At 47.6% G+C, this 25,000-nt stretch overlaps 1 protein-coding gene across 1 annotated transcript; it reads left to right on the forward strand.

Annotated features, from left to right (window-relative positions):
• Positions 1-227: 227 nt before the first annotated feature.
• LOC144715519 (peroxidase A2-like) lies at positions 228-22,697 on the forward strand. Its single transcript, XM_078590455.1, has 5 exons — positions 228-307; positions 12,054-12,420; positions 12,577-12,695; positions 12,800-13,170; positions 22,519-22,697. Exons 1-5 carry the CDS (start codon positions 228-230, stop codon positions 22,695-22,697), a joined length of 1,116 nt encoding a protein of 371 aa, XP_078446581.1.
• Positions 22,698-25,000: the final 2,303 nt, after the last annotated feature.

Genomic DNA, 25,000 nt, shown 5'->3' on the forward strand with positions numbered 1-25,000 from the left:
GACGCCGGCCTGCCAGTACCTCAGAGACGCTGCCCGCCTCGGGCGGGACCCCACCGCAGTGCCGCTGGGCGTGGCCACGCCCAACCTCCTGGGCGTGCAGTACTACAGGAACCTCAAGGCGGGAAGGGGTGCTCATCTCGACCAGACCCTCTGGACCAGCTCCTACGGCAAACCTGGTGAACTCCTTCGCGAAGCCCAACCTCTGGGCCAGAAATGCGCCCGACGCCATGGTGCGCATGGGCGCCATCGGCGTCCTCACCGGCAACCAAGGCGAGATCAGGGTCAAGTGCTCCGTCGTCAACAGCCTGTGAACAGCAGATCTAAAGAAGCGCCTGCGGTGCTGCATTCGTTATTTTTCCTGTTCTCAACGCCATCGCGATCCAATAAATGGAGGACGATTCAGAATCTCTTTTTTGTTAGTCGGGCCGTTTCTTTACTCGTACCCACTGCCCTCGGCGGATCTCTTCTGTTTCTAGAGGGCTGGGTGAATTCTGGACTCCCGGCCCCACCGGGCAGAGAGCTCTGCGCACCAACTCCTCCCAAAGGAATTCTTGCTATCGTGTTTTAGACGCGCACCGTGTCTTCGGCGCGCATCGTGTTATAGGCGCGTCGGCGTCTCGCTGTGTCTCATCTTATTACATCGGTTCACGGGCACGTGGGAAAATGTACCCTCCGCTCATGGGCGCTGGGCATATCACTGCCCGCCTTGCCGTCGTTTAATTCCTTACTCCTATCCGGCGGACGGGGATGGGTCTTTAAACGTGCCGGCCCTTTTGTAAGCCTCTTGCTGGCCTTCCCTGTCACCTACATTACGGCTCCGCGGCGTGCGCAGCAGTTCATGTTCCTACCTTTCAAGTCAACGTAATGGGACCGAAACTCACACGTCATGACATCTGGAAATAAGGGACTCCAAATCTTCTTTCCTGCTTTGCTCCCGTCGTCCTCTCCCAAGACCAAAGTAACCCTCATCTTAGGGTTCGTTATTTAAGCACGTCCGACTCGCGATGCAGATGTGCCTTGTTTTGCTTGAAGGAGCGGAATGTCCCCAAATACATGTGTTTCTTGGAGGGCACTATGGAAGAGACGCTTGTTCTCCCACCCGCCGAGCGTCCGGTTCTGCCGTGGCGTATTTTCCCACTACAAATGGATGCGGGGTGGAGAAAAGGAGATACCAGAATCACGGGCGTGCGCCTCTTAGTCTTCCATTTCTGTAAGTAACAAAGTCGTCAATTGCTGCCCTTCTCTAGACTATCCTTTGGCCATCGTTTTGGCGGTCCACGACATGTTGGCTGACGGCGTTTTATGGGTTTCATGATCGACTCAGTTTGGCGCCCATGAAGAGAATGATTCTTTCCGTTCTAGTTCACAAATCGTCTTCAAAGTTTTACTGAAAACATTTAACATTTTGCAAATCCTTGGCGCCAAACTCTCGCGTCGCTTAACTTAGATCGGCCTGAGCACAACCAGCTTCAATTTCTTGTATCGACTTTACTAAACCGCACTAGAATCGGCACATTCCAGGACCAACAGTGCAGTGTTTCCTAGTGTACGGCCGTGGGGCGTACAATAGAGTATTAATTCGGTACATTTATACGGAAAAATAACCGGATAACTGCCGTGTTAGCGGCGCCGGAGAAATTCCCGGACCTACGCGCTGATTCGGAGTTATGTTTACAGTATAATCCAGGCTAAACTCTTTCGCGTGAGTGAAATCCTGATGTAAGTCACTTCCTTTCAACTGAAAATCCGTCCCAATGAATTCCATGAAGAATTGATAAAGTTTATTGGGACAACGATTATTCGCAACGAGAAGCCGACAAAGACTAGGAGAAGGTAGATGAAGGGGTTGACCAAAGAGAGCACAAATCCAACATGGATCCTCTCCTTTCCTGAACAGTTGGTGATAAGCTCAATTTTACTGTGTTTTTTTACTGGTTATTTATCAGTAACATGTGTGAGGATTAAGCTTATTCAACGAATTTATAAACCTCACAAGTTAGGGCGAGTGAGGGTCGATCCACAGGGAGCAAAAGAAAACAGCAGGAAATTCCTTTTCAGTACGTTAAAGTGCAACTTAATCAAGCCGTCTATAGAGAATTTCTCTGTAGACAGATCCTTTGCCCTTTGGGGCAAAGGATCGAACACCTTGCGTGCAGGGACAACCTGCGCGCGAGGTGTTGCGTGCTTGGCGGCCTCCTGCGCGCTGACTATGCAGCGCGCGGCGGCTGCCTATGCACGGAATGCCTGCACGCGGCTGCGTGCTGCGCGCGGCTGCGTGCTGCGCGCGGCTGCGTGCTGCGCGCGGCTGCGTGCTGCGCGCGGCTGCGTCTGCGCGGCGTGCTGCGTCGCGGTGTCTTGCGCGATAGTGCGCTGCTGCGTCGCTGCGCGCTGCGTCTTTGCGCCGCGGCTGCGTCTGCGTCTGTGCGCAGCTGTGGTGCCTTGCGGCTGCAGCGGCTGGGCGTGGCTGCAGCGGCACGGCTGCACGCTGCGGCGCTGCGGCTGTGCTGCGTTATTGCGGCAGTGCTGCGCTGCTGCCTGCGCGTCTTGTGTGGCGGCTGCGCTTGCTGCCAGCGCGCGGTGTGCTGCGTAATTGTCGCTGTGCACGCGTGCTTGCGCGCTGTGGCTGCACGCTGCGCTGGCTTTGCTGTCACGGCGTGGTGGAGATGCGGAGGAGTTCTGTTCTTTTGGAAGATTTGGGAAGACGATTTGAACAACAAAGGAACAAAGTTTAAACTGAAATCAAATCTAAGCGAAACAATCCTCAGTTGGGAAACATTGGAAGATCTTGTGACTCTTCCAACCCAACCAAAATTGTCTGAGAAGAGAGGGATTACAGGGCTGAAGCTTGCGATTTCCCACGTCGGGTGTCACGTCCTTGCGGCGGCGTGGTTCTTCAATCCAAGCTATCTTCAGTCTGTTCTTCCTCTCCAACTCCAAAAGCTCATCAGCTCCTGGAGGGTGCAGAAATCCTCTTCTCCAAGCCCTAGTTTCCTTAGAGAAAATTCTGAACACCTAAACTCCTCTCTCAGAGAGTATTTATAGGTTTTCTCTTAAGTCATGCCCAGGGCATTTTCGTAATTTTGCCACTTGAATTTTTGCCCACTTCTGTTGATCCTCCTCTCTTCCTTGATCTTCTTAACCTGTTTCTGAATGTTCACTAGCCATAAAACGTTAAATATATTCCACTTGATTCAAAGAATCAAGTGGGGTTAGTGATTTCATAAAACAATACATATGCATGAACTTAGCATGAATTCACAAGATAATTGTAATGAATTTAAACTTGAGAACTTGATTATTTGATGACATATTTTAGAGTCACAACTGTTATAAAATTTCTGCGCGTCATGAAATAATGTAGGCCAAAAGAAACCCGATTCAACAATCTTATGAGCTGTTACCTTGGCCGAGTAGTGACCCCCTCCTGGTTTTGCATGGCAGAATTCTAGGATGCTTCGTTGCTCGCTCTCGGGGACGCATCGTCGGAGAATTTGATCTTGTCCTTGGTGAAACAGCTCCGGATCTTCCCAAAAATAAAATCGCACATCCTTGAGTAGCTTTTTTCTCTCGTGGGAAGTCCAACCTGTAGGAATTTGTCCTGAAACTAAAAAGTTGACAATATGTGCATACCAAGGAACGAATGTTCCTTGTGCAGTTAGGACAAATTCATCAGGAAATGCATCATTAATTTGTTCAGGTGGGGCGCCTATGATTCGTGAGAGATGGTCGGCTACTACATTTTCACACCCTTTCTTGTCTTTGATTTCCAAATCAAATTCCTGTAATAAAAGCACCCATCTAATCAATCTCGGTTTAGCCTCTTTCTTCGTTAACAAGTATCTAATAGCTGCATGATCAGAATAAACAGTTATTTTACTACCTAGTAAATAAGACCTAAACTTTTCTAAAGCAAAAATAATGGCCAGCAGCTCCTTTTCGGTGGTGGTGTAATTCAGTTGTGCGTCCAGTAAGGTCCTGCTGGCGTAGTAGATCACCACGGGTTTCTTATCAATTCTTTGGCCTAACACTGCACCTACTGCAAAATCAGAAGCGTCGCACATTAGTTCAAAAGGAAGGGTCCAATCGGGCCCTTGCAGGATAGGCGCATTAACCAAAGCTTCTTTCAATTTATAAAATGCATCTTTAGCCTCTAGTGTTAGTTCAAAATCATTATTTTTAGACGATAAAAGGTTTGTAAGAGGTTTAGAAATTTTAGCAAAATCAAGGATAAAACGTCTATAGAAACCCGCGTGGCCGAGGAAACCCTAAGGGTTTTTAGGTTGGTTGGAGGTGGAAGGCCCTGGATGATTTCGATTTTGGCCTTGTCCACTTCCAATCCACGGTTGCTGACCGTGTGTCCCAGCACTACTCCCTCCTGCACCATGAAATGAGATTTTTCCCAACTTAGGACAAGGTTGGACTCAATGCACCTCTTCAATACTTTGGTGAGGCTTAGGAGGCAGTTCTCAAAGGTAGATCCAAATACTGAAAAATCATCCATAAATATTTCTAAACATTCGCCTACTAAATCAGAAAATAGGGCATTCATACATCGCTGAAATGTGGCGGGGGCATTGCATAACCCGAAGGGCATACGCCTGAAGGCATATGTCCCTACGGGACTCGTAAATGTTGTCTTCTCTTGATCATCAGGATGGATGTTTACTTGGTTGTATCCTGAATAACCATCAAGAAAACAAAAATATTGCTGCCCTGACAGTTTTTCTAGTATTTGATCTATGAAGGGTAGTGGGTAGTGATCCTTCTTTGTCGCCTTATTTAATTTCCTGTAATCAATGCACACCCTCCACCCTGTGGTCAATCTTTTCTGCACCTCTTCCCCTTTTTCGTTCACTTCTACGGTAATTCCAGATTTCTTTGGTACCATGTGTACAGGACTCACCCATCTACTGTCGGATATAGCATAAATTATTCCTGCATTCAACCACTTAATCACTTCTTTCTCAAGAACTTCTCTCATGTAAGGGTTGAGTCTCCTTTGATGCTCTCTACAAGGTTTTGCTTCCTCTTCTAAAAATATCCTATGTTCACAGATCAAAGATGGAATTCCTCTAATATCATCAAAGGTCCAACCTATGGCATTTCTATGCTCCCTAAGTACCTCTAGCAAGTCCTTTTCCTGTTCAGAGGATAGTGATGAAGATATGATTACGGTAGGATTTTCTGCTCATCTAGATATGTATATTTGAGGATGAGGGCAAAGGTTTCAATTCTGGCCCTACCTCTACCGAAGGGGGTCTATGATCTCTCCTCTAGCTCTCTACCCTCTACTTGTGACAAGTATTCTTTAACCACATCCTCTCCTTCATCTTCTGCACACAATTTTAACTCCTCATTGCTTCCTACAGGACATTTCATCATTTTCGATATATCCAGTTGAACTCTCTCCTTTCCAATTTTAAACTCAACCGTCCCCTTCTCCCAATCCATAATCGTTTTTGCCGTAACCAAGAATGGTCTACCTAAGATGATAGGAGCTAAACTAATGTCTCCCGATATCTTTACATCTGTCACTATAAAGTCTACAGGGATTTCACAATTCTCTACAGTGATCATGACATCGGTTAACCTTCCCTCGGGTTGCCTAACAGTGCCGTCAGCTAAGAGTAGGTCCATATGAATTTCCTCCAACTCTCCAAACCCACTCTCCTCATATAATGCGGTCGGAATGATACTTATGCTTGCTCCCGAATCTAATAAAACTTTAGAGAAGGTGTTTCCTCCTATTTCGCATGTAATGAAAGGGGCTCCGGGGTCTCTCATTTTGATAGGGATGGCATTAAGAATGCTAGAGGCATTTTCAGATAATTTAACCACTTCCCTAGGCTTCTTAATGGTGCAAGAGTCCTTAGGTACTTCTTTAGGGAAGGTGCACACCTAAGCATATCTTCGACAGTAACAGTCATGGTGGCTTTTCTAAAATTCTCTAGTAGTCGGTTTTCATAATCAAATATCGGTTTTTTTCTATTTAAAGCGGAAGGATAGGGAACATGCTGCCCACTCGTAGAAGGTAGAGGCTCCTCCACGTAGGGGGGGTCCTCTCCTTCTCCCTCTTGTGGTTCGGTTCCCTTCTTAGAATTCTCTATAGAAGTCCGATAGGGATCCTGAAGTTCTTTCCCATTTCTCAATTTTGAGATGGCTAGAACCTCAGGATCATCTCTATTCGTCTCATCATGAATGGAATGCTGCACATGATGCAAGTTGCATGGATTGATGGACGGTTTCGTGGGAAGTTTATAAGATGTGCAAGGAGAATCTAACGGTATACCTTGGTGTTCAGATTGGACAGGTCTGAGGCTTTCTAGCATCTTCCTCATCTGCTCTTGAGCATCCAGCATTTGCTTCGTTTGAAACTCCATCATCACTTGCATCCGCATCTCCATTTCTGCCCGCAACTTTTGATTTTGCTTTTCGATCATATCTGAAATGACGGGAGTTAATGTGGAGAAATCAGGTTGAGTTTGTGATGAAACCTGATACTGTTGTGGAGGCCTATGCTGGAATTGTTGTCTCTGCTGGAACGGGGGTTGAGCTGCCGGCTTGTTTCCTTGGTGGAAGGCCTCTCCGTTTTGGAAATTTGACCGCTTTTGACCCGCCCACGGTTGTTGCGGCTGGTTGAAAGCCTTCACCTCTTCTTCCATGGCTTGGCAAGCTCCATCTTCATGTTCCCTGCTAAAACAGAGAGAGCAGATCTTAGCTTTAATGATGGGAGAGTTACCTAGGAAGACATTCTTCAAGGTAGAGGTGAGCTCCTCCAATTTCTGGTTGGTCTCCCTTAGGCCCGCTTGTAGCTCTCCCTCCTTGGCGTTGACTTGCAGAACTCCTGCTCTCTTGGGCTGCACATTCCTCCCATTCTGATTGGCTCCAATCTCCTGCAAATCAGTTTCTGCAACTCTCTCCAAAATATCAAAGACTTCATCCTCATATGCAGTATAAAACGTTCCACCCGTGGTGAGGTTTACCTTGTTTTTCATAAAATCAGAGAGAGACTCATAAAATATCTGAGCTAGTTGACATTGTTCAATTCCATGGTGAGGGCACTTCCTCAACAGATCATTGAACCTCTCCATGATTCACTAAATGCCTCACCATCATGAGGATGGAAGTTGTAATTTCCTTCTATAAAAGTTAGTTTTGGAGAGGGTAAAATTTCTGCAGAAATTTTCCTGCATCTCTTCCATGAATTAAAAGTGATTCCTAAATTGCGGTACCAGGAAAATGCTTTATCTTTTAAGGTTAGAGGAAAATATTTCATTTTTAAAATTTCTGTAGATATCCCTGGAACGTTTTGAGATGAACACCTAATGTGGAAATCATCAAGGAATTCTAATGGGTTTTGAGCAGGCAGTCCATTAAATTCAGGTAAGGAATGAATTAATGCATTGTCATATCGAAAGGAAATACCGTCACCGATGTTCAGATTTACATCGGTTTGACGCAAAGCTTCAGACGGTGTGGACCTATCCAGCATAGTCCTCCTCCTCTCATTCTGCTGGTGCATCTCTTCAGCCATATTTCTCTGCTGAATTTCTGGTTACATCCTTTGTAGAATCCGGAGTGGCGTCTCTAATGTCTTTTTCTGCAGACTTTTCACCAGCTCCTGAGCGTGTTACTACCATAAATCTACAGCAAATGGTTAGAATAACAATGAGCTGAGGATTGTCAAGTCCTGCAGGTCTAGAAAAATCAACAAAAATGACTGTAGATTTAGAGAAATGACAGTAGATTCACAAAAATGACTGTAGATTCACCAAAATGACTGTAGGTTTAGAGAGATAACTGTAGATTCAGAGAAAATAGAATTTTCTACTGTAATACCGTGCTCCCCGGCAACGGCGACAGTTGATAAGCTCAATTTTACTGTGTTTTTTTACTGGTTATTTATCAGTAACATGTGTGAGGATTAAGCTTATTCAACGAATTTATAAACCTCACAAGTTAGGGCGAGTGAGGGTCGATCCACAGGGAGCAAAAGAAAACAGCAGGAAATTCCTTTTCAGTACGTTAAAGTGCAACTTAATCAAGCCGTCTATAGAGAATTTCTCTGTAGACAGATCCTTTGCCCTTTGGGGCAAAGGATTGAACACCTTGCGTGCAGGGATAACTGCGCGAGGTGTGCGTGCTGGCGACCTCCTGCGCGCTGACTATGCAGCGCGCGGCGGCTGCCTATGCACGGAATGCCTGCACGCAACAGCGTGCTGCGCGCGGCTGCGTGCTGCGCGCGGCTGCGTGCTGCGCGCGGTTGCGTGCTGCGTGCGGCTGTGCGCAGCAGTGCGCTGCTGCGTGCTGCGCGCGGCTGCGTGCTGCACGCGGCTGCGTGCTGCGTGCGGCTGTGCGCAGCTGTGCTGCGCGCGGCTGCACGCGACTACGCGCGGCTGCGCGCGGCTGCACGCGGCTGCTGCACGCTGCGGCTGCGGCTGTGCAGCTGCGCGCGGCTGCTGCGACTGCTGTGGCGCGTCTTGCGCTGCGGCTGCCTGCGGCTGTCTTGTGGCTGTGTGCTGCGTACAATTGCACGCTGGTGCATGCGGCTGCGTGCTGCGGCGGCTTGTGCACGGCTGAGCGGCTTTGCTGCACACGGCGTGGTGGAGATGCGGAGGAGTTCTGTTCTTTTGGAAGATTTGGGAAGACGATTTGAACAACAAAGGAACAAATTTTAAACTGAAATCAAATCTAAACGAAACAATCCTCAGTTGGGAAACATTGGAAGATCTTGTGACTCTTCCAACCCAACCAAAATTGTCTGAGAAGAGAGGGATTACAGGGCTGAAGCTTGCGATTTCCCCACGTCGGGTGTCACGTCCTTGCGGCGAGGCGTGGTTCTTCAATCCAAGCTATCTTCAGTCTGTTCTTCCTCTCCAACTCCAAAAGCTCATCAGCTCCTGGAGGGTGCAGAAATCCTCTTCTCCAAGCCCTAGTTTCCTTAGAGAAAATTCTGAACACCTAAACTCCTCTCTCAAGAGAGTATTTATAGGTTTTCTCTTAAGTCATGCCTAGGGGCATTTTCGTAATTTTTGCCACTTCGAATTTTTGCCCACTTCTGTTGATCCTCCTCTCTTCCTTGATCTTCTTAACCTGTTTCTGAATGTTCACTAGCCATAAAACGTTAAATATATTCCACTTGATTCAAAGAATCAAGTGGGGTTAGTGATTTCATAAAACAATACATATGCATGAACTTAGCATGAATTCACAAGATAATTGTAATGAATTTAAACTTGAGAACTTGATTATTTGATGACATATTTTAGAGTCATCAGTCGGCAGACATGGACAGAGGAGACTGACACTTGATCAACTTATACAGAGCATGCCTCCATGGATGGTACACCACTGCAGTCGATTTAAGGACATCCCTCCGCGAGCTCGTATCCGACACTTGATGAAGATATTTACGTGGATGGAAAATCAGTTCCATCTGCCCCGCCCATTTTGAATCGGGCGAAGCACACCCCCGGGCTGCGGCTCGCCTAAATAAACTATTGGTGGCAGGCCTCTAGAAAGCACCACATAAGTTAAAAGAGTAGATCCTAATTCATCCGCCACAAAATATCTCGGGAAAACTTTGGGATAAAATGAATCATCATGTCTCTCTCTCTTATCTCGTTCTCGCAGTGTCCTCAAAGCCTCCGTCGGCTGAGCAACCCGGCTCCGACGGACCCGAACATTAAACTCTCGGTTTTGTATCCTTAGAAGTTTTCATTTATGCGCCCCTTTATCTACCTTCGCCCAGTTTGGTCAAGAAAATTGAAACAAGGTTGTGCAATAATACGAACCACGGGACTACCAGAAGAAGATACCAAAGAGTCTGACTAAGGATTATGAGTCAGGGGCTGCCAAGGAACACAGGCTTCTCTTCTTGCCAAGTCGTCCATTCTGAATCTCCATGGGGATTCAAGAAAACGGTTATCATGTAGAATTATTGCACGTGTCTATCAAATTCCTTGGAACTTGCTTCTGCCCGATACTCTGTCCCTCCAATTTCCTTCTCTCCTATCTGATTATCCCCGTTTCTGTCTCTCTACCATTCCCTCTTTCTCTCTTCCCTTCTCTCCCTCTCTTTGATTCTATCTCTCTCCCCGCATCTATTACCCTTCTCCTTTCTCTACCTTTCTCTCGCTCTCCCTCCCTCTTTCTCTCTCCCCCTCTCTCCCTGTTTCTTTCTATCGCCTACTCTCCATCTCTCGCTCTCGCCCTCTTTCTCTCTATCTCTCTCTTTCTCCTTTTCTCAGTCACATTGGTTCCGGTCTCTATGGATCCTTCTCCCGCTTTCTCTTCCCTCTTCCATTATTCGCTTTCGCATCTCTCTCTCTCTATCCTTTTTACGCTCTCTCCTTCTCCTGGTGTGTTTGTCTTTCGCTCCGCCATCTTTCTACTGGTTCCTCTCTCTCTCTCTTTTCTCTCTTTCTCTCTCTCTCGCGCTTTCTCTCTCTCTCTCTCGCTCGCTCTCTCTCGCTCTTTCTCTCTGTCTCTCTCTCTCTCGCTCTCTCTCGCTCTTTCTCTCTGTCTCTCTCTCTCTCGCTCTTTCTCTCTGTCTCTCTCTCGCTCTCTCTCGCTCTCCTTCCTCGCCCTCGCTGATCTCTTTCGCCGTCACTCTATCTCTCGCTCTCTCTCCTTCCTCGCCCTCGCTGATCTCTTTCGCCGTCACTCTATCTCTCGCTCTCTCTCCTTCCTCGCCCTCGCTGATCTCTTTCGCCGTCACTCTATCTCTCGCTCTCTCTCCTTCCTCGCCCTCGCTGATCTCTTTCACCGTCCCTCTCCTTCTCTTTCCTGCTGTGTGTCTCTCTCTTCTCTTCTCTCTCTGTCGGGCTCTCTCTTTTTCTCTGTGTCGTGCTCTCTCTCTCTCTCTATGTTGGTCTCTCTCTCTCTGTGTCTGGCTCTCTCTCTCTCTCTCTCTGACTCTCCCCCTCTCCCTGTCGAGCTCTCTCCCGCTCTCTGTCTGCTCTCTCTCTCTATATATATCCATCTCTCACTTTATCTCGCTTTCTCAGTCAATTCATTCGCTCTGTTTCATTGTCTCTCCTTCTTTCGTTTTCAACTGCTACTATGGCTCCCTCGCTCTCTCTCTCTGTGTCACTCCATTCTCCCTCTCTCTTTCGCGCGGTCTTTATCTCCCTTCGGCGCCTTGTTTCTCTTTGGCCCTTTCTTTCTTTCCCGCTCTGCCTCTCTCTCTCTCTCTCTCTCTCTCTCTCTCTCTCTCTCTCTCTCTCTCTCTCTCGCTCGCTAGCTCGTTCCCTCTTTCTCTCTCTCTCTCTCTCCCCCTCGCTCGCTCGCTCTCTCTCTCTCTCTCCCCCTCGCTCGCTCTCTCTCTCTCTCTCCCCCTCTCTCTCTCGCTCTCTCTCTCTCTCTCTCTCTCTCTCTCTCTCTCTCTCTCTCTCCCTCGCTCTCTCGCTCTGTGTCTCTCTCCCCCTCGCTCTCTCGCTCTCTCTCTCTCTCTCTCTCCCCCTCGTTCGCTCGCTCTCTCTCTCTCTCTCTCCCCCTCGCTCTCTCTCTCTCTCTCTCTCTCTCCCTCCCCCTCGCTCTCTCTCTCTCTCTCTCCCCCTCCCCCCCTTGCTCGCTTGCTCTTTCCTTCCCGTTCCTTCTCGCACGCTGTCTCTCTCTCGCGCCTGCCCTCCTTTCTGCGATATCTCTCTCGCTCTCTATGCCTCCGAGGTTCAGCGAAGCCTCGAATACAAGGCGGAGTGAGAAGACGGCGTTGGCGTAGTGCGATTCGTATAATATTTTTAACCAGGAAGTGGCGAATCCGGAGAGAGAGAGAATCGGACGGAGCGAAGAGAAAGCGCTAATGACGGCGAAGGAGAAAGACAGCTACAGAGAGCGAGCCAGGACAGACAGCCAACGACGGGAGGCGGGCGAGAAGATGCATCGATATACACCAACCCACTCACGCTGGCGCCCGCATCGCACAGAGACGTGATCCAGCGCCCATCGCCGATTGCGGCGTGTTGACCTCGCTGCTCTTCAGCCTCAACGCCAAGACCTTCTGCGTGCGACCCACGGACGACTCCACGGTTGGTATGATTACGGGTCAACAGGCGTAAAGCAACGGACGAACGCTGCTCACAGTACGCCGTCAACCTTGCAAGCCCGGACGAAGAACGCTTACCGATCTATAAAAAGGTCCAGAGTGGCGAATCCAATATCGCAATAGCATCTCTTAGGTTGGAACTCCTTTCAGATAGCAGCCTATCAAAAGAGTTCGGGCAAGAACCTGGCTTTAGAAATGTCGCGAACCACGCCAGGCGTTTTGTTCGTCGCTTCGTCTTGGCTGTTCATTCTTTGTCTCTGGTCGCCGCCACGCACCCCTCAAGGCGGGCTTCTACGGAGGAGCTGCCCGCAGGCGGAGCGCATCGTGAGGAACGTTGTCGGGCGGCTGTGGCCGCCAACCCGGGCATCGGGCGGGTCTCATAAGGCTGCACTTCCACGACTGCCGTCGGGGTAAGTGTCCTTGCCTGGCAGAATAGAACTCGCCTCCCTCACGTACAAGGAGTAGGCTTGTATTTCTCTCTCGGCAGGCCCCTTATCCTCGGTGCTCATCGTTTGTTCTCCTGTGCACAGGGATGCGACGCCTCCGTCCTTCTCGAGGGCAGTGAATCCGAGCAGACGAACATCCCGAACCCGAACAGCCTCCGGCGCTTCGAAGCCACCAACGAAGCCAAGCCCCTGCTGGAGTCTCGGTGCCCCCAAACTGTGTCCTGCGCTGACGTCCTCGCCGCCGCGCGCGCTTCGAGTTCACTGGCGGCATCCGCTACAAGGTCCCCGCCGGACGGCGCGACGGCAGGATCTCACTCAAGGCTGAGGCCGATGTGCTCCCATCCCCATTCGCGGGCGCCGCGGTCCTCGGCGAGGACTTTCGAAAGAAGGGAATGTCGCTGGAAGACATGGTGGTGCTCTCCGGAGCCCACTCCCTGGGCATCGCCCACTGCCCCACCTTCTCTCGCAGGCTCTACGCCTTCAACGCCACCCACCCGCAGGATCCCTCCATGGACGCCGGCCTCGCCGAGTACCTCAAGAGACGCTGCCCGCCTCCGGGGCGGGACCCCACCGCGGTGCCGCTGGACGTGGCCACGCCCAACCTCCTTAGCATGCAGTACTACAGGAACCTCAAGGCGGGGAAGGGGGTGCTCATCTCCGACCAGACCCTCTGGACCAGTGATGACTCTAAAATATGTCATCAAATAATCAAGTTCTCAAGTTTAAATTCATTACAATTATCTTGTGAATTCATGCTAAGTTCATGCATATGTATTGTTTTATGAAATCACTAACCCCACTTGATTCTTTGAATCAAGTGGAATATATTTAACGTTTTATGGCTAGTGAACATTCAGAAACAGGTTAAGAAGATCAAGGAAGAGAGGAGGATCAACAGAAGTGGGCAAAAATTCGAAGTGGCAAAAATTACGAAAATGCCCCTGGGCATGACTTAAGAGAAAACCTATAAATACTCTCTTGAGAGAGGAGTTTAGGTGTTCAGAATTTTCTCTAAGGAAACTAGGGCTTGGAGAAGAGGATTTCTGCACCCTCCAGGAGCTGATGAGCTTTTGGAGTTGGAGAGGAAGAACAGATGAAGATAGCTTGGATTGAAGAACCACGCCGCCGCAAGGACGTGACACCCGGCGTGGGGAAATCGCAAGCTTCAGCCCTGTAATCCCTCTCTTCTCAGACAATTTTGGTTGGGTTGGAAGAGTCACAAGATCTTCCAATGTTTCCCAACTGAGGATTGTTTCGTTTAGATTTGATTTCAGTTTAAACTTTGTTCCTTTGTTGTTCAAATCGTCTTCCCCAAATCTTCCAAAAGAACAGAACTCCTCCGCATCTCCACCACGCCGTGTGCAGCAAAGCCGCTCAGCGTGCACAGCCGCCGCAGCACGCAGCGCGTGCACCGCGTGCAATTATGCAGCACACACGGCACGCGCCAGCGCGCGTGCAGCGCGCGCAGCGTGCAGCGCGCCGCGGCGCAGCGCGCCGTGCCGTAGACAGCGCGCGCGTGCAGCAGCGTGTAACGCGTGCAGCCACGCCCAGCCGCGCGTGCAGCGCGCGCACCACAGCTGCGCTGGCCGCGCAGCCGCGCGCGCGCGTGCAGCGCGGCACGCAGCGCGCGCGCAGCCAGCGCGCTGCTGCGCACCGCGCCGCGCGGCAGCGGCGCGCACGCGCGCAGCACGCGGCGCGCGCGCGCGTGCGGGCATTCGTGCATAGGCAGCCGCGCGCTGCATAGTCAGCGCGGGAGGCGCCAAGCACGCAACACCTTCGCGCGCAGGTTGTCCCTGCGCGCAGGTGTTCGATCCTTGCCCCAAAGGGCAAAGGATCTGTCTGAAGAAATTCTCTGTAGACGGCTTGATTAAGTTGCACTTTAACGTACTGAAAAGGAATTTCCTGCTGTTTTCTTTTGCTCCCTGTGGATCGACCCTCACTCGCCCTAACTTGTGAGGTTTATAAATTCGTTGAATAAGCTTAATCCTCACACATGTTACTGATAAATAACCAGTAAAAAACACAGTAAAATTGAGCTTATCAACTGGCGCCGTTGCCGGGGAGCACGGTATTACAGTAGAAAATTCTATTTTCTCTGAATCTACAGTTATCTCTCTAAACCTACAGTCATTTTGGTAAATCTACAGTCATTTTTGTGAATCTACAGTCATTTCTCTAAATCTAGAGCTGCAGGACTTGACAATCCTCAGCTCATTGTTATTCTAACCGTTTGCTATAGATTTATGGTAGTAACACGCTCAAGAGCTGGTGAAAAGTCTGCAGAAAAAGACATTAGAGACGCCACTCCGGATTCTACAGTGACAGAACCAGAAATTCAGCAGAGAAATATGGCTGAAGAGATGCACCAGCAGAATGAGAGGAGGACTATGCTGGATAGGTCCACATCGTCGGGAAGCTTGCGTCAAACCGATGTAAATCTGAACATCGGTGACGGTATTTCCTTTCGATATGACAATGCATTAATTCATTCCTTACCTGAATTTAATGGATTGCCTGCTCAAAACCCATTAGAATTCCTTGATGATTTTCACATTAGGTGTTCATCTCAAAACGTTCCAGGGATATCTACAGAAATTTTAAAAATGAAATATTTTCCTCTAACCTTAAAAGATAAAGCATTTTCCTGGTACCGCAATTTAGGAATCACTTTTAATTCATGGGAAGAGATGCAGGGAAAATTTCTGCAGAAATTTTACCCTCTCTCCAAAACTAACTTTTATAGAAGGGAAATTCACAACTTCCATCCTCATGATGGTGAGGCGTTTAGTGAATCATGGGAGAGGTTCAATGATCTGTTGAGGAAGTGCCCTCACCATGGAATTGAACAATGTCAACTAGCTCAGATATTTTATGAGTCTCTCTCTGATTTTATGAAAAACAAGGTAAACCTCGCCACGGGTGGAACGTTTTATACTGCATAGGAGGATGAAGTCTTTGATATTTTGAAGAGAGTTGCAGAAACTGATTTGCAGGAGATTGGAGCCAATCAGAATGGGAGGAATGTGCAGCCCAAGAGAGCAGGAGTTCTGCAGGTCAACGCCAAGGAGGGAGAGCTACAAGCGGGCCTAAGGGAGACCAACCAGAAATTGGAGGAGCTCACCTCTACCTTGAAGAATGTCTTCCTAGGTAACTCTCCCATCATTAAAGCTAAGATCTGCTCTCTCTGTTTTAGCAGGGAACATGAAGATGGAGCTTGCCAAGCCATGGAAGAAGAGGTGAAGGCTTTCAACCAGCCGCAACAACCGTGGGTGGGTCAAAAGCGGTCAAATTTCCAAAACGGAGAGGCCTTCCACCAAGGAAACAAGCCGGCAGATCAACCCCCGTTCCAGTAGAGACAACAATTCCAGCACAGGCCTCCACAACAGTATCAGGTTTCATCGCAAACTCAACCTGATTTCTCCACATTAACTCCCGTCATTTCAGATATGATCGAAAAGCAAAATCAAAAGTTGCGGGGAAATGGAGATGCGGATGCAAGTGATGATGGAGTTTCAAACGAAGCAAATGCTGGATGCTCAAGAGCAGATGAGGAAGATGCTAGAAAGCCTCAGACCTGTCCAATCTGAACACCAAGGTATACCGTTAGATTCTCCTTGCACATCTTATAAACTTCCCACGAAACCGTCCATCAATCCATGCAACTTGCATCATGTGCAGCATTCCATTCATGATGAGACGAATAGAGATGATCCTGAGGTTCTAGCCATCTCAAAATTGAGAAATGGGAAAGAACTTCAGGATCCCTATCGGACTTCTATAGAGAATTCTAAGAAGGGAACCGAACCACAAGAGGGAGAAGGAGAGGACCCCCTCGTGGAGGAGCCTCTACCTTCTACGAGTGGGCAGCATGTTCCCTACCCTTCCGCTTTAAATAGAAAAAACCGATATTTGATTATGAAAACCGACTGCTAGAGAATTTTAGAAAAGCCACCATGACTGTTACTGTCGAAGATATGCTTAGGTGTGCACTTTCCTAAAGAAGTACCTTAAGGACTCTTGCACCATTAAAGCCTAGGAAGTGGTTAAATTATCTGAAAATGCCTCTAGCATTCTTAATGCCATCCCTATCAAAATGAGAGACCCGGGCCTTTCATTACATGCGAAATAGGAGGAAACACCTTCTCTAAAGTTTTATTAGATACGGGAGCAAGCATAAGTATCATTCCGACCGCATTATATGAGGAGAGTGGGTTTGGAGAGTTGGAGGAAATTCATATGGACCTACTCTTAGCTGACGGCACTGTTAGGCAACCCGAGGGAAGGTTAACCGATGTCATGATCACTGTAGAGAATTGTGAAATCCCTGTAGACTTTATAGTGACAGATGTAAAGATATCGGGAGACATTAGTTTAGCTCCTATCATCTTAGGTAGACCATTCTTGGTTACGGCAAAAAACGATTATGGATTGGGAGAAGGGGACGGTTGAGTTTAAAATTGGAAAGGAGAGAGTTCAACTGGATATATCGAAAATGATGAAATGTCCTGTAGGAAGCAATGAGGAGTTAAAATTGTGTGCAGAAGATGAAGGAGAGGATGTGGTTAAAGAATACTTGTCACAAGTAGAGGGTAGAGAGCTAGAGGGAGAGATCATAGACCCCCCTTCGGTAGAGGTAGGGCCAGAATTGAAACCTTTGCCCTCGTCCCTCAAATATGCATATCTAGATGAGCAGAAAATCCTACCGGTAATCATATCTTCATCACTATCCTCTGAACAGGAAAAGGACTTGCTAGAGGTACTTAGGGAGCATAGAAATGCCATAGGTTGGACCTTTGATGATATTAGAGGAATTCCATCTTTGATCTGTGAACATAGGATATTTTTAGAAGAGGAAGCAAAACCTTGTAGAGAGCATCAAAGGAGACTCAACCCTTACATGAGAGAAGTTCTTGAGAAAGAAGTGATTAAGTGGTTGAATGCAGGAATAATTTATGCTATATCCGACAGTAGATGGGTGAGTCCTGTACACATGGTACCAAAGAAATCTGGAATTACCGTAGAAGTGAACGAAAAAGGGAAGAGGTGCAGAAAAGATTGACCACAGGGTGGAGGGTGTGCATTGATTACAGGAAATTAAATAAGGCGACAAAGAAGGATCACTACCCACTACCCTTCATAGATCAAATACTAGAAAAACTGTCAGGGCAGCAATATTTTTGTTTTCTTGATGGTTATTCAGGATACAACCAAGTAAACATCCATCCTGATGATCAAGAGAAGACAACATTTACGAGTCCCGTAGGGACATATGCCTTCAGGCGTATGCCCTTCGGGTTATGCAATGCCCCCGCCACATTTCAGCGATGTATGAATGCCCTATTTTCTGATTTAGTAGGCGAATGTTTAGAAATATTTATGGATGATTTTTCAGTATTTAGTTCTACCTTTGAGAACTGCCTCCTAAGCCTCACCAAAGTATTGAAGAGGTGCATTGAGTCCAACCTTGTCCTAAGTTGGGAAAAATCTCATTTCATGGTGCAGGAGGGAGTAGTGCTGGGACACACGGTCAGCAACCGTGGATTGGAAGTGGACAAGGCCAAAATCGAAATCATCCAGGGCCTTCCACCTCCAACCAACCTAAAAACCCTTAGGGGTTTCCTCGACCCACGCGAGTTTCTATAGACGTTTTATCCTTGATTTTGCTAAAATTTCTAAACCTCTTACAAACCTTTTATCGTCTAAAAATAATGATTTTGAACTAACACTAGAGGCTAAAGATGCATTTTATAAATTGAAAGAAGCTTTGGTTAATGCGCCTATCCTGCAAGGGCCCGATTGGACCCTTCCTTTTGAACTAATGTGCGACGCTTCTGATTTTGCAGTAGGTGCAGTGTTAGGCCAAAGAATTGATAAGAAACCCGTGGTGATCTACTACGCCAGCAGGACCTTAGTGGACGCACAACTGAATTACACCACCACCGAAAAGGAGCTGCTGGCCATTATTTTCGCTTTAGAAAAGTTTAGGTCTTATTTACTAGGTAGTAAAATAACTGTTTATTCTGATCATGCAGCTATTAGATACTTGTTAACGAAGAAAGAGGCTAAACCGAGATTGATTAGATGGGTGCTTTTATTACAGGAATTTGATTTGGAAATTAAAGACAAGAAAGGGTGTGAAAATGTAGTAGCCGACCATCTCTCACGAATCATAGGCGCCCCACCTGAACAAATTAATGATGCATTTCCTGATGAATTTGTCCTAACTGCACAAGGAACATTCGTTCCTTGGTATGCACATATTGTCAACTTTTTAGTTTCAGGACAAATTCCTACAGGTTGGACTTCCCACGAGAGAAAAAAGCTACTCAAGGATGCGCGATTTTATTTTTGGGAAGATCCGGAGCTGTTTCACCAAGGACAAGATCAAATTCTCCGACGATGCGTCCCCGAGAGCGAGCAACGAAGCATCCTAGAATTCTGCCACGCAAAACCAGGAGGGGGTCACTACTCGGCCAAGGTAACAGCTCATAAGATTGTTGAATCGGGTTTCTTTTGGCCTACATTATTTCATGACGCAGAAATTTTATAACAGTTGTTTAGCATGCCAAGCATCCATCAATATCAATAGGAAAGATAGAATGCCCCTACAACCCATCTTAGAAGTGGAAATATTTGATTTATGGGGAATTGATTTTATGGGTCCATTTCCTAGTTCTAACGGTTATGAATACATCTTGATGGCTGTTGACTACGTCTCCAAATGGGTAGAAGCCATTCCCTCCAAAACCAATGACAGTAAGGTAGTGACCAATTTTATTGAAAAACACATTTTTTATAGATATAGATGCCCACGACGATCATTAGTGATGGAGGTTCACACTTCACAAATTACAACTTTAGGAATCTCCTCAAAAAGTTTGGTGTTCATCATCGAGTCACTACCCCATATCATCCTCAAGCCAATGGACAAGTTGAATTGTGCAATAGAGAGGTGAAGAAAATTTTGAGGAAAATAGTGCGTCCAGATGGGAAAGATTGGTCCAGGAAGCTAGGCAGGCGTTATGGGCTTATAGGATAGCTTACAAAACCCCTCTCGGCATGTCTCCCTTCCGCCTTATCTTTGGCAAAGCTTGTCACCTACCACTTGAGTTAGAACACAAGGCCCTTTGGGCTATTAGAAAACTCAACCTAGATTTGGATAGAGCCGGCAAGCATAGACTTCTTCAATTGAATGAGTTGGAAGAGTTAAGAAATGAGGCTTATGAGAATTCAAAGATTTATAAAGCCAAGATGAAGATGTTTCATGACAAGAGCTTGAGGAGAAGAATTTTTGTGGAGAATCAAAAGTATGGCTTTACAACTCTAGACTAAAACTCTTTCCAGGTAAATTGAAAGCGATGGGATGGTCCTTCCTTGTTCAACAGGTTTTTGAGAATGGAGCCGTTACAATTTTAGATCCTCGTCTCAAAGGCGATTCACTGTGAACAGGCAACGGCTCAAACCCTACTCAGAAGAAGAAGATCTTCACAGCCCCATGAATATTACGTTAGAAAAGCCATCGCATGATAGCTCATGATCCGATTAGTTTTGTTTTTACTACATTTCATATTCTCTCTGCTTGATTACTTTCCTTGTTTTGTTTTTGTTTCTGCGTTTTTGTTTCTATTCTCGTGTGCAGCCACTCCGATCCACGCCCACCTAACACGTCACTGGACAACACGCATGCTGATCGCTGCCCTTCCTTCCATGGTTTGGTATTCCTTTCTCCTTTCTCTCATTTATGATTTGTCATGTAGGAACATGCCTGTTATTGAGGGGGGAGAGGAGTGCAATTACATGCATTATCCATGAAATGTTTTTCGTTTTTGCATTCACAAACCATGGATATTTGATGATCTTAGGAGATGATTGTCCAATGATATGCATGATAATTCGATTCTTTTCAAAAGGGTAGAAATGCAAGAGTGGCCAGCTAGGGAATCCTAGGTGAAGTAAGCCTAGCTAGGTGCACTACGATCCATACCACGATAGTCGTATCTATTACCATTATACTTCTCTCACCTCACCATCCACCTTGGGTTGAGTTAGCACTTACATGCACGAAAATTTTTAGCTTTAGTGGAGTAGGGTTAGTGTTAGCTCATTGGCAGTATTATTATGGCGTGAGTGAAGCTCCTGACCCATGAAGGATACATAACTTCGTCGGGGGAATAAGCTGCCGGTCTACTAAGGACGGCACATGGGTAGTGGATAAGCGCCACCAAACTATCAAGTGAAAGCCGCACTGCGCATAAACAAGCAAAAGCTTGCATCATAGTACTAAAGTTGATTGTCATCAAAAATGACCAACAAGCAGCAAATGCCAAATAAAATAAAGGTGGAAAAGCTGTCTCCCGTGTGTTTGAGCCGATGCTACTATAGCCATAGTATTGAGCTAGCATTAATGCCACTCTCTACGCCTCGTTCAGTAGTGCGCTTGGGGTGTTAACTCGATCTTATTCCATATACTATGTACTTACTATATGTACTCCATAGATCATGTGCACTTAGTTGAGGTTTAAGGCTGAGATAGATCCTAAATTTCTTCTACGCTGGTCAATTTTAATTGCTGAAAATACTCCTTGAGAAGAGCATGAATCAAAGTTATCGGAAGTCAAAACTCACCTTGAGATCATCTTTTATTCTCACCTGCATGTCATTACTAAGGGACTAGTAATGATCTAAGTTGGGGGGTGTTTGATGACTCTAAAATATGTCATCAAATAATCAAGTTCTCAAGTTTAAATTCATTACAATTATCTTGTGAATTCATGCTAAGTTCATGCATATGTATTGTTTTATGAAATCACTAACCCCACTTGATTCTTTGAATCAAGTGGAATATATTTAACGTTTTATGGCTAGTGAACATTCAGAAACAGGTTAAGAAGATCAAGGAAGAGAGGAGGATCAACAGAAGTGGGCAAAAATTCGAAGTGGCAAAAATTACGAAAATGCCCTGGGCATGACTTAAGAGAAAACCTATAAATACTCTCTTGAGAGAGGAGTTTAGGTGTTCAGAATTTTCTCTAAGGAAACTAGGGCTTGGAGAAGAGGATTGCTGCACCCTCCAGGAGCTGATGAGCTTTGGAGTTGGAGAGGAAGAACAGACTGAAGATAGCTTGGATTGAAGAACCACGCCTCGCCGCAAGGGCGTGACACCCGACGCGGAAATCGCAAGCTTCAGCCTGTAATCCCTCTCTTCTCAGACAATTTTGGTTGGGTTGGAAGAGTCACAAGATCTTCCAATGTTTCCCAACTGAGGATTGTTTCGTTTAGATTTGATTTCAGTTTAAACTTTGTTCCTTTGTTGTTCAAATCGTCTTCCCCAAATCTTCCAAAGAACAGAACTCCTCCGCATCTCCACCACGCGCGTGTGCAGCAAAGCCGCGCTCAGCCGTGCACAGCCGCGCGCGCAGCACGCGGCAGCGTGCGTCTGGCGTGCAGCACACAGCGCCTGGCGCGCCGCGCGCCCGCGTGCAGCCAGCGCCTGGCCGCGTGCACGCGCACAGCAGCGCGCAGCGTGCAGCCGCGCTGGCCGCAGCGCGCCGCGTGCAGCCGCGCCCAGCAGCGCAGTCGCGTGCAGCGCGCGCAGCACGCAGCAGCGCCTTGCTGCGCACGCCGCCACGCAGCCGCGCGCGCGCACGCAGCACGCAACGCGTGCAGCCGCGCAACGCCGCGCGCAGCACGGCAGCGCGCGCGCTGTTGCGTGCAGGCATTCCGGCATAGGCAGCCGCGGCGCTGCATAGTCAGCGCGCCAGCACGCAACACCTTGCGCGCAGGTTGTCCCTGCACGCAAGGTGTTCGATCCTTTGCCCCAAAGGGCAAAGGATCTGTCTACAGAGAAATTCTCTGTAGACGGCTTGATTAAGTTGCACTTTAACGTACTGAAAAGGAATTTCCTGCTGTTTTCTTTTGCTCCCTATGGATCGACCCTCACTCGCCCTAACTTGTGAGGTTTATAAATTCGTTGAATAAGCTTAATCCTCACACATGTTACTGATAAATAACCAGTAAAAAACACAGTAAAATTGAGCTTATCAACCAGCTCCCTTACGGCAAACCTGGTGAACTCCTTCGCCCAGAAGCCCAACCTCTGGGCCAAGAAGTACGCCGATGCCATGGTGCGCATGGGCGCCATCGACGTCCTCACCGGCAACCAAGGCGAGATCAGGGTCAAGTGCTCCGTCGTCAACAGCCTGTGAACAGCAGATCTAAAGAAGCGCCCTGCGGTGCTGCATTCGTTATTTTTTCCTGTTCTCAACGCCATCGCGATCCAATAAATGGAGGACGATTCAGAATCTCTTTTTTTTGTTAGTCGGGCCGTTTCTTTACTCGTACCCACTGCCCTCGTGGATCTCTTCTGTTTCTAGAGGCTGGGTGAATTCTGGACTCCCGGCCCCCACCGGGCAGGGAGCTCTGCCTGCACCAACTCCTCCCAAAGGAATTCTTGCTATCGTGTTTTAGGCGGCGTCGTGTCTTCGGCGCGCATCGTGTTATAGGCGCGTCGGCGTCTCGCTGTGTCTCATCTTATTACATCGGTTCACGGGCACGTGGGAAAATGTACCCTCCCGCTCATGGGCGCTGGGCATATCACTGCCCGCCTTGCCGTCGTTTAATTCCTTACTCCTATCCGGCGGACGGGGATGGGTCTTTAAACGTGCGGCCCTTTGTAAGCCTCTTGCTGGCCTTCCTGTCACCTACATTACGGCTCCATGGCGTGCGCAGCAGTTCATGTTTCCTACCTTTCAAGTCAACGTAATGGGACCGAAACTCACGTCATGACATCTGGAAATAAGGGACTCCAAATCTTCTTTCCTGCTTTGCTCCCCGTCGTCCTCTCCCAAGACCAAAGTAACCCTCATCTTAGGGTTCGTTATTTAAGCACGTCCGACTCGCGATGCAGATGTGCCTTGTTTTGCTTGAAGGAGCGGAATGTCCCCCCAAATACATGTGTTTCTTGGAGGCACTATGGAAGAGACGCTTGTTCTCCCACCACGAGCGTCCCGGTTCTGCCGTGGCGTATTTTCCCACTACAAATGGATGCGGAGTGGAGAAAAGGAGATACCAGAATCACGGGCGTGCGCCTCTTAGTCTTCCATTTCTGTAACAAAGTCGTCAATTGCTGCCCTTCTCTAGACTATCCTTTGGCCATCGTTTTGGCGGTCCCTGACATGTTGGCTGACGGCGTTTTATGGGTTTCATCATCGACTCAGTTTGGCGCCCATGAAGAGAATGATTCTTTCCGTTCTAGTTCACAAATCGTCTTCAAAGTTTTACTGAAAACATTTAACATTTTGCAAATCCTTCGCCAAACTCTCGCGTCACTTAACTTAGATCGGCCTGAGCACAACCAGCTTCAATTTCTTGTATCGACTTTACTAAACCGCACTAGAATCGGCACATTCCAGGACCAACAGTGCAGTGTTTCCTAGTGTACGGCCGTGGGGCGTACAATAGAGTATTAATTCGGTACATTTATACCGGAAAAATAACCGGATAACTGCCGTGTTAGCGGCGCCCGGAGAAATTCCCGGACCTCTGGCGCTGATTCGGAGTTATGTTTACAGTATAATCCAGGCTAAACTCTTTCCGTGAGTGAAATCCTGATGTAAGTCACTTCCTTTCAACTGAAAATCCGTCCCAATGAATTCCATGAAGAATTGATAAAGTTTATTGGAACAACAGTGTTACTGGCAGCGAGAAGCCGACAAAGACTAGGAGAAGGTAGATAAAGGGGTTGACCAAAGAGAGCACAAATCCAACGTGGATCCTCTCCTTTCCTGAACAGCCGGCAGACATGGACAGAGGAGACTGACACTTGATCAACTTATACAGAGCATGCCTCCATGGATGGTACACCACTGCAGTCGATTTAAGGACATCCCTCCGCGAGCTCGTATCCGACACTTGATGAAGATATTTACGTGGATGAAATCAGTTCCATCTGCCCGCCCATTTTGAATCGGGCGAAGCACACCCCAGGCTGCGGCTCGCCTAAATAAACTATTGGTGGCAGGCCTCTAGAAAGCACCACATAAGTTAAAAGAGTAGATCCTAATTCATCCATACAAAATATCTCGGAAAACTTTGGGATAAAATGAATCATCATGTCTCTCTCTCTTATCTCGTTCTCAGTGTCCTCAAAGCCTCCGTCGGCTGAGCAACCCGGCTCAGCGGACCGAACATTAAACTCTCGGTTTTGTATCCTTAGAAGTTTTCATTTATGCGCCTTTATCTACCTTCGCCCAGTTTGGTCAAGAAAATTGAAACAAGGTTGTGCAATAATACGAACCAGGACTACCAGAAGAAGATACAAAAGAGTCTGACTAAGGATTATGAGTCAGGGGCTGCCAAGGAACACAGGCTTCTCTTCTTGCCAAGTCGTCCATTCTGAATCTCCATGGGGATTCAAGAAAACGGTTATCATGTAGAATTATTGCACGTGTCTATCAAATTCCTTGGAACTTGCTTCTGCCCGATACTCTGTCCCTCCAATTTCCTTCTC

Source organism: Wolffia australiana, chromosome 19, assembly GCF_029677425.1.
Source record: "Wolffia australiana isolate 7733 chromosome 19, ASM2967742v1".
NCBI lineage: Eukaryota > Viridiplantae > Streptophyta > Magnoliopsida > Alismatales > Araceae > Wolffia > Wolffia australiana.

Excerpts from the sequence above, each read along its gene's own strand:
- LOC144715519 (XM_078590455.1), top strand. The coding sequence starts at position 228 with ATGGTGCGCATGGGCGCCATCGGCGTCCTCACCGGCAACCAAGGCGAG. Across the intron at positions 12,696-12,799 it reads AAGCCCCTGCTGGAGTCTCG|GATCTCACTCAAGGCTGAGG; the intron begins GTGCCCCCAAAC and ends GCGCGACGGCAG. Across the intron at positions 13,171-22,518 it reads CGACCAGACCCTCTGGACCA|TAAAATTGAGCTTATCAACC; the intron begins GTGATGACTCTA and ends TAAAAAACACAG.